Source organism: Lotus japonicus, chromosome 1, assembly GCF_012489685.1.
Source record: "Lotus japonicus ecotype B-129 chromosome 1, LjGifu_v1.2".
NCBI classification, from domain to species: domain Eukaryota; kingdom Viridiplantae; phylum Streptophyta; class Magnoliopsida; order Fabales; family Fabaceae; genus Lotus; species Lotus japonicus.
Window position 1 is genome coordinate 118,234,785 of NC_080041.1, and position 8,782 is coordinate 118,243,566.

General features: G+C 26.1%; 2 protein-coding genes across 2 annotated transcripts; both read left to right on the forward strand.

Annotated features, from left to right (window-relative positions):
* On the forward strand, positions 1–417 carry LOC130721617 (uncharacterized). The gene has a single exon (XM_057572393.1). The coding sequence runs from the start codon at positions 1–3 to the stop codon at positions 415–417; it is 417 nt and encodes a 138-aa protein (XP_057428376.1).
* Positions 418–3,114: 2,697 nt separating this feature from the next.
* On the forward strand, positions 3,115–4,924 carry LOC130721633 (putative F-box protein At3g29830). The gene is made up of 3 exons (XM_057572394.1): positions 3,115–4,041; positions 4,169–4,342; positions 4,622–4,924. The coding sequence occupies exons 1-3, from the start codon at positions 3,115–3,117 to the stop codon at positions 4,922–4,924; spliced, it is 1,404 nt and encodes a 467-aa protein (XP_057428377.1).
* The last annotated feature ends 3,858 nt before the right edge of the window (positions 4,925–8,782 follow it).

The window sequence follows — 8,782 nt, forward strand, 5'->3', positions numbered from 1 at the left end:
ATGGGGTGCGCAACCGTTATCAGAAATCACACGGGCTCCTGGCGGTCAGCTATATCCCTGAGTGTCGAGCAAGGCAGTGCTTTTCTGGCAGAAATTAGAGCTCTTGAGTTGGGTTTGCACACTACTATGGTTCTTGGGTACAAGAAGGTTCGTTGTTCCTCTGATTGTGCACAGTTGGTTACGGTGCTAAACTCAGGGAGCGATTTTAGCACGTTCTGGGACCGCGAAAATATCAGAAGGGTAATGAATTTAATTACAGAGTTTGAGAGATGTACTGTGAAGCATATTGATCGGGATAAGAATAATACGACAGATACCTTCGCTCGAGAAGCTGCTAGAACTGGTTCATCTTCTCAAACTTGGGCCATGCCTCCGTCATTTGCTGCTACTTCTATCTACTTAGATTCGTTTAGCTAGTTTTCTTTTACCGTTACTCTTCCTCCTGTAAAAAAAAAAAACCTCAACATAAATAGTACAAGATTGAAAGCAAACAGCAAGAAGAAGAGAAAAACAGCAAAAGCAGCAACAGTACAAAGATTGAAAGATAAAAAACCAGAAAAAGAAAAACTAATCTAAGCTAGTACAAGGACACGCAACTTGACACCAATAGAAGAAGGTAATGATAATTGCATCCAATCTTTAAACAGAAATAGCAACACCCCTCACTGAAAGCAGCTGAAACAACCAAAAGGTAGCAATCGTATCCCTTCCCCACAAACCCACTGGACCGCCCCAATTATCCAATCTGACCTTTAGCCCTCTGAAAAAAAAAACACTCTTTCTGCTTCTAAAATCGGCCCGAAAACGTTTCAATTAACATGCAGACTTTAATAATACAAATATTAAATAGTCATTAAATAAATATTAATTGCATGGACCTTTGGTAGTAGTTGGATTCATTAAATTTAGTTAAAAATTTGAAATTGTCTGTAAAAAAAATGAAAGTTATGGCTATTTTTTAGGCATAATTTAATTGATAATTTAATTAATTGTTAATGATTTATTTAATTTCTTCACTAATTTTTTTATTAAAAAGTTCATGATTAAATGCAATTAAAACTAATTAAACAATATAACAGATAATAGAATAATTAATTGAAATTCTGACTGAATATTAATGTATAATAAATTTCTCATAATTCATTTCAATTTACTGCCTTTTTATAAGCATTAATTGCGTGATTATTATATTTTATTAGTAATTATTAAATGTTTTGATGTCTAGTTTAAAAAGTATATTCCTTATTTGTTTTCAACTATGCTTAATTTTTTGTCAAATCTTCCTATTTCTTTTTTCAACTTTCAGGCATAATTTATCACATATTTGAAGAATTATTTTTCAATATTAATTGCATATACTTTTGGTAGTTTCTGGATTGTTTAAATTTAATTGAAAATGGTAACGTTTCATGAAATTAATTGTATTTTAAGTTTCGAGTTTGAAATAATAATACAAATTTGAAATTGTGTTTAAAAGAAAACGTAATTAAGGCTAATTATTAGCATATGTTTTTTGATAATTTAATTAATGATTAATGATTAAATTAATGTCTTCACTAATTTTTATATTATAAAGTTCAAAATTAAAATGAATTAAAGACTATAAGACATAATGGTATAATTAACTGAAATATTGACTCAATATTAATGTATAATAAATTTCTTATAATTTAATTCAAATTTTTTTAAAGGAAAGGTATATAGTAGTTAATTTTTTTATTAATTGACTTAAAATTAATGTATTTAGCAACCATTAAATATTAGTATTAAAAACTTTTTTTAAGGAAAGAAATATAGTAGTTAATGTTTTGATCCTTGACTACAAATTAATGTATTTAAAATCATTGAATATGTGTATTAAAAACTTTTTTTTAAGGAAATGAATCTAGCTATTAATGTTTTTAATAATTGACTAAAATTTAATGTATATAAAAACTATTAAATAGGTGTACTAAAAAAGTTATTTTTTCAAGAAAAGGAATGTACCAGTTATTGTTTTTAATAATAGACTCAAAATTAATGTATTTTTTTGAAATCAAAACTAATGTATTTAAAAAAAACTAAATAAGTAGTATTTAATCACACCCACACACAAATTCGGAAGCTAAAAGATTTTATTAATAATAGAAAAAGGTTGAAAAGCTACAAGCATGATGAAATTAAATTATATTTATGGCATAAATTTTATGCTCAAGAAATCACTAATTCATATTATGTTTCATAGTGTTAAATGTATTCTCATTCTACTTTCAAAAAAAAAATTTATGTTTAATAGTTTCTCAAAAATAAATTTATTTTATTGGAAATAAACTAATCGATATAAAATAAATATCATACAAAAAATTATAAATATCAAATGTTTAGTTATTGTCATTAATAAACATTTAAAATTTTAATATCTAATGACAAATCATTATGTGTATTTAAAATTATTGACTTAATTAATAATTAATATATTCAATTTTTTAGTAATATATATTTTCTAAACATTTTTTAAGGTATGTTAATGATTAATATAATTATAGAGTAAATGTAGCATTTCATGTTTGACTAAACTAATAAAATTTATTTCTTAAAACATAAATTTTTCTTAAAACATAAAAACTATAAGGATTACTTTAAATAGGTTGAATTGAACCTTCCTTAAAAAAAGGTCAAACTTAGATATATAGAATAAATTTCATACAAAGAAACTTATATAAAAAAATTAAAATTTAATCTGATTTTATATTTCAAATATATTAAGTTAGTAATAATAATAATAAATAAATTTTATTATGAATTATTAATTTTTTAATTTTATTATATGAAATTTATGATAATAAGGTTTCTGAGTTTCTAAACCTTGAAGCACCACCTCCTCATATATAAATAATTAAATATGATAACAAGATTAGAGTATTTTTGAAATTATCGTGTTGAGGTATGAATGAGGGAGAATGTTAAAGGAGAATTAAATCTTATTAATGTGATTTGTTGGGGTTTGATGTATAAATGGAGGGTAGCAATAGACGTTAGACATGCCCGCCCACTATTGTATTCTAGGGATAAATCTGATTTTTGTAATTCTTGTTTCATCTCCTATCATTTACTTTGTGAAAAAATACTATAGCCATGGCACCTAGCAGAGACAGATTTAGCTCATTGCCTCACTCTTTACTATCCACCATTGTTTCCTTGATACCGTTCAAGGAAGCGGTAAGAACCTCAATCCTCTCTAAAAGTTGGATAGACATTTTTAGGTCTACATCCAACATAGTATTTGATGAAGGTTTTTTTGTGAAAGATGGTCAAAATTATCGAATCAGACAAGCCCAAAGAAAGTGTTTTCTAGAGTTTATGACACTTTGGATTGCTAATCATATAGGAACAGTCATTGATAAGTTCTTCTTAAGATTATCAATTCCTGAAAAGGCTAAGAGGATTGTAAGAAAATGCATTGTTTTTGCTACAAAACACGGGGTGAAGGAGTTGGAGTTGGACTTTTGTGATCCGACATTGGATTGTTATTTTACTACTAATACTAATTGTGTGGCCTTGTTTGAATTACCAACACATGTTTATGACCACACTTGCCTTGAATCTTTGAAGTTGTTTTCATGTAGCTTTGTTGCGGCTGAGTTTCTTAATTTCAATGCACTCAAAGAAATTTCTTTGGGTTGGATGGAAGTGAAGCTCACTACTATTAAGACCTTGTTGTCAAATTGCAAGGCCCTTGAGAGTTTAAGTCTCACAAGATGTTGGAATTCAGATGATTTTGATTTAGGGGAGGAAAATCTAAGATTGAGAAAGTTAGTCGTGGACAGATGCATGTTTAGATCCAATGGTCGTTATTTTATAGTCAATGCTCCAAACTTAAGATATTTCTACTATAGCGGAATGAATAATAACTTCTTGATCATAGACGTACGTTCCCTTGTGATGGAAGAGGAAGTTCTTGAGTTCTGCATTGAGTTTGAAGGGCATGCTCTTTTTCTCTACAAATTGGTGGAAGATATCTCTGGTGTCAGTATTTTAACTGTGAGTAATTACTTGCTTCAGGTATGTTATATTTTTTTTGGGAACATAGCTATTTTTTGTTCGGTTTTACTAAATTATGTAATAATAAGATAATGATATATATATATATATATTGTTTAACATTTTTTTGTTGATTTTACATGCATAGGTTATTCCCAGTGGAAGTTGTTTTCTTCGAATGTCACGTAGCTTGACCGTGAGGCGTTTGATAATGGAGACCTCTTTAGATCAATACGAGTTTTTGGGAATCACGTTCTTGCTTAATAGATGCCCCGAACTAGAACATCTTACTATCAAATTAGGTCATCCAAAGAAATATTTGGTGAGTATGTATTTCATACATAGTTATTTTATGTGTACGACAAGAAGTTACCGAAAAAAATGAAAAATGGGTTAATGCAAAAAATTAACAAATTAAGTGGAAAAAAATATAATTGGAGAAGATGATATAAAAATTTAAACCTGGCAAATATAATATTTGAACATTATTCTATTAATAAACATTCATGCAAAGCGATTGTCCTTTTTTGTACATAATTAACCAATTTTGTGAATGTGTGTGAACTTTAGTAGCTAAGTTTTGTTTTGTTTATATTTGTAGGAATATGAGTTACCAATCAACTTTAACCTTGAGAGGTTTTGGACTGAACATGCAAGGGCTTATACATGCATGGTATATACTCTTAGAGAGGTGGAGATCAAGGGCTTTAAAGGTTCAACGAATGAGATTTGTGTGCTCACCTATTTAGTCACTATTGGGAGAGTCTTGAGAAAGATAATTATCAACATATCAAATGATGCTGATGTAGATCGCGATGGGAGGATGGATTATTATCTACGTGACATGACAAAAAAATTAATGATACAAAGGGCCTCCAGAGATCTAGAGATTTCAATTTGTTAAGTAAAAATAACTTTAGAAATCACTGAGGGTTATACACCCTAACTAAGAAGAAAAAGGTACAAAAAGGTACAGCGAGATAGAGAAATGTAGAAATCAAAGTGAGGTGAAATAAAAGTGAGAATACTATGATTGTTTGAAATTAAGTTTCTTTATTTCTCATCTTTCAAAAAAAAAGTTTCTTTATTTCTCTAATTTCAGGGTTATTGATTATTGATTGATTGAACTTATTTCGACCAATTTCATTTGTACGGATCAATATTATTAAAATTGGATCTGTCATTAAACTAGTTGAAACACATGGTTAAAGGCTCAAAGGTTTACCCTGGTCAAACCGTTGGCGAACCAATAGTAATTAATAATCGTTTTTTAAAAAAATGATAAATATTAATATCATAAATTCACAACCTTAAAAATAATAAAAAATATATATCATTTATAATCTTCTAAAATTTACAACTATGCATAAAGTTTAAATTAATCAATAGATATCTGAAACTATATTTCTAAATTTTTCGAAAACTAAAAGATATTATTTATTAAGAAAGCTTGAGCAAAAACGCAAGAAAAAAAGCCAAACGTTTAATGAAAAATAACTAGCTCAGCCAACATTGTGAAAAGAAACCCCAACAATCGTGCAACCATCCGAATCAGAAAGAAAGCCCCCAAAGAATGCAAACCAAAACTAGCCAAAAAAATCGGAAAACAAAACCAACAAAAAGAGAAAAAAATAAGGCCACTTGAAACCTAAAAAAAAATTGGATTAGAAAATTAAAAATTATCCTAAATATTAGCTAATAAATATAATAAAAAATTATTGCAATTATAATATTTATTTAAATTGAAATATAGAATAAAAGTCATGATTAAAGACGCTGAAATGACACCATAATTTATTCTACTATTACTTTTGTAATTTTTTTTTCGAAAGTTAAAGATATTTATTGAAATATAAAAGTGTCGAGCTGCAAAGAGATTTATTTTTGTAACTATAATATTAATTAAAATATAAAAGAGAGATGAACTGTAATTAATTTGTATTGAAGAAAACAATTTGGTATGGAATGAAAATATATAGTTGTATTCCAAATTCCAATATATTTTGTGATTGTTTCAAAATTTAACTGGTCATTTTAACACGAGTAAATAAAAATAAATAATCTCTTTTATGGAAAATACTTTAGGTTACAAATTGATCACTAAAACATGTAATTACACTACGTGTCTACAAAATACCCATCCCTTCCTGCGTTTGATTTTGTTTAGAAATACTCTTATTTTTCAGATATATAATATACATATTTTTATTAAGTTATTATTAAGGAATCATGACTAATGATATAAGTCATTATTCATTATTAATATCTTAATAAAAACCATTGCAAAGAGAGAGCATAACAATTCATACTTGGCCACGGTTTTAGATCATTTACCCAATACGAATTGTAGTTTGTTTTTTTTTTTAGTCCGTGGGATGCCAATTTTGTGGCATACTATCTAGCTAAGTACTCATTGACTCATCATGTTGAGGTTTAGACTTCTATTTCTCATCTTGTATTATTGCTCATTTATTATCGAACATATTGCCGGTAATTTTTTATTTGAAGCTTCATAATCACATTAAAAAAATGACTAATGATATTATATACTAGTAAATTTGGTATTTATTATTTTACACGCAATATATATATATATATGTAAAGCACACTTGTGTTTTTTGCATGCAATAAATGCATTAAATCATAAAAGCTCACATACTTTTATATTAAATACATTAAAAAATAAATAATTTAATAAATTAAAAACTAAAAAAAATTGTATTATAAAAAACTATTCAACTACGTATATTAAATAACAACATTCATAGACTTAAAATTGACTTGAGCTTTGCATTTAACAAATTTAAAAAATAAAAATTAAAAACAAAATAATATCTATCTATATACATATGTAAAGCAGACTTGAAAAAATAACATTAAACACATAAAAAATAGTAAATTTATTTTGAATTAAAAACATTAAATAAAAAAATTGAAAACTTAAATAAAAACTACATCAAATTTATTATTCATTATATTAATTATTAATTGTTAAACTTTTCAATTTCTCATATTTAAAAGTAAATATTAAAATTTAAAACTTTTCAATTTCTCTTATTTAAAATGAAATATTTAAATTATTTAAATTTTAATTATTCATTACAACTTCAGGTGAATTTTTAAAAAATAATAATAATTGAAATTGACTACCTTACATTAATGACAATAATAGATTGTTAATAATAATTTTTTTATATTCTTTACATTATTGTTAATAATAATTATAAATCTTATTAGTTATTAATCATAAGTTGAGAAATTTTAAAAAAATAAAAAATAAAACTTATTACTATTTATTACTTATAAAAAAATATTTATTAATAATTAATATCAAAAAAATAGTTGAAAATTTAAAAAAAAAATGACTCTATAAGATATTATTATTACTATATCGAATGTGTATATTATTTGAAAAAAAAAATTAATATGATTTTTGATATATTATATAGAAGTAAAAATAACTTGAGGAAGCATAATAGAGAAAAAATAATTATAACAAAAGTTGAATAAATTTAAATTTACTAAATAATATTTTACGATACTAAAATTATAACTTATTATAATTTTTAAGTTAAAATTATTTCAAGTTCAAAAAAAAGTTAAAATTATTTTACTGTTGATAAAAAAGTATAAAAAAAAATGTTATTATAACTTATACTAGTGTTTTTTACCCGCGCCTTGCACGGGGAATATGCTTATTGTATATAATACATCAATCAATTCATTGATTATTAAAAATATAATAAACAACAAATGAAATAGAAGAGTTAGAAATGATGAGGAAAGTGGACAAAAAGTCTTAAATTGAAAATTTTGTTGCATAGATTGAAATTCGTATCCCCGTATGATAGCTCAAGTGGTAGGAACTATCCCTTTAAAAGGATAAGCAGTAGAAAATTGTGTGCATCCCCAGAACAAATCTTTCTAGTGTTTTTACAGTGAAATTTTCTCTTGTGTTTGAGGCATGAATCAATATCTTGGTGTATACAAATTTGACATGCTAAAAACACTATTTGTTGAGATTCTTACCTGATGGAATTAAGAAACTAACAAAGATAATCATTCAATAAAACAACTCCATAACACAAATGAAATACCACAGACCTCGTGAAATCTCACATAATTCTCAAATGAAATCTCACAATTTTTTGTGTTTGAGGCATGAATCAATACCTTGGTGTATACAAATTTGACATGCTAAAAACACTATTTGTTGAGATTCTTACCTGATGGAATTAAGAAACTAACAAAGATAATCATTCAATAAAACAACTCCATAACACAAATGAAATACCATAGACCTCGTGAAATCTCACATAATTTTTATGTATATTTACTCCTAAAATCATTACAAAAACTATGAAAATGTACTTAAATCATATATGAAATGTTATTTTCTTATTATGTTTGACATTAAAGCATTTTCATGCTAAAATGTTCTTTCCCGTAGGAGCTTTTTGCCCTGTAATTTGAACAAAATAAAATAAAAATAGATTATATATGAATCTTCTAGCATCACCAAAAAATGATAGAGCTGAAAGTATTATGATCCATATAAGTAAAAATTCCTGAACAATTATTTATAGACAAAAAGCCATCTGAAAATTTGTACACACCAATTAATAAGTAAAAGGACTAAAATTGTTTAAATATATAGGTGCAGCTTCCTCTTTCTTACACTCACATAAGAGGGATTCTAAGATTTCTCTTCTATCTTAAGCACTACAATACACTATACGCAAAAGAAAATTTAGTCATCACA

Excerpts from the sequence above, each read along its gene's own strand:
- LOC130721617 (XM_057572393.1), top strand. The coding sequence starts at position 1 with ATGGGGTGCGCAACCGTTATCAGAAATCACACGGGCTCCTGGCGGTCA.
- LOC130721633 (XM_057572394.1), top strand. The coding sequence starts at position 3,115 with ATGGCACCTAGCAGAGACAGATTTAGCTCATTGCCTCACTCTTTACTA. Across the intron at positions 4,042-4,168 it reads TGAGTAATTACTTGCTTCAG|GTTATTCCCAGTGGAAGTTG; the intron begins GTATGTTATATT and ends TTACATGCATAG. Across the intron at positions 4,343-4,621 it reads GTCATCCAAAGAAATATTTG|GAATATGAGTTACCAATCAA; the intron begins GTGAGTATGTAT and ends TTATATTTGTAG.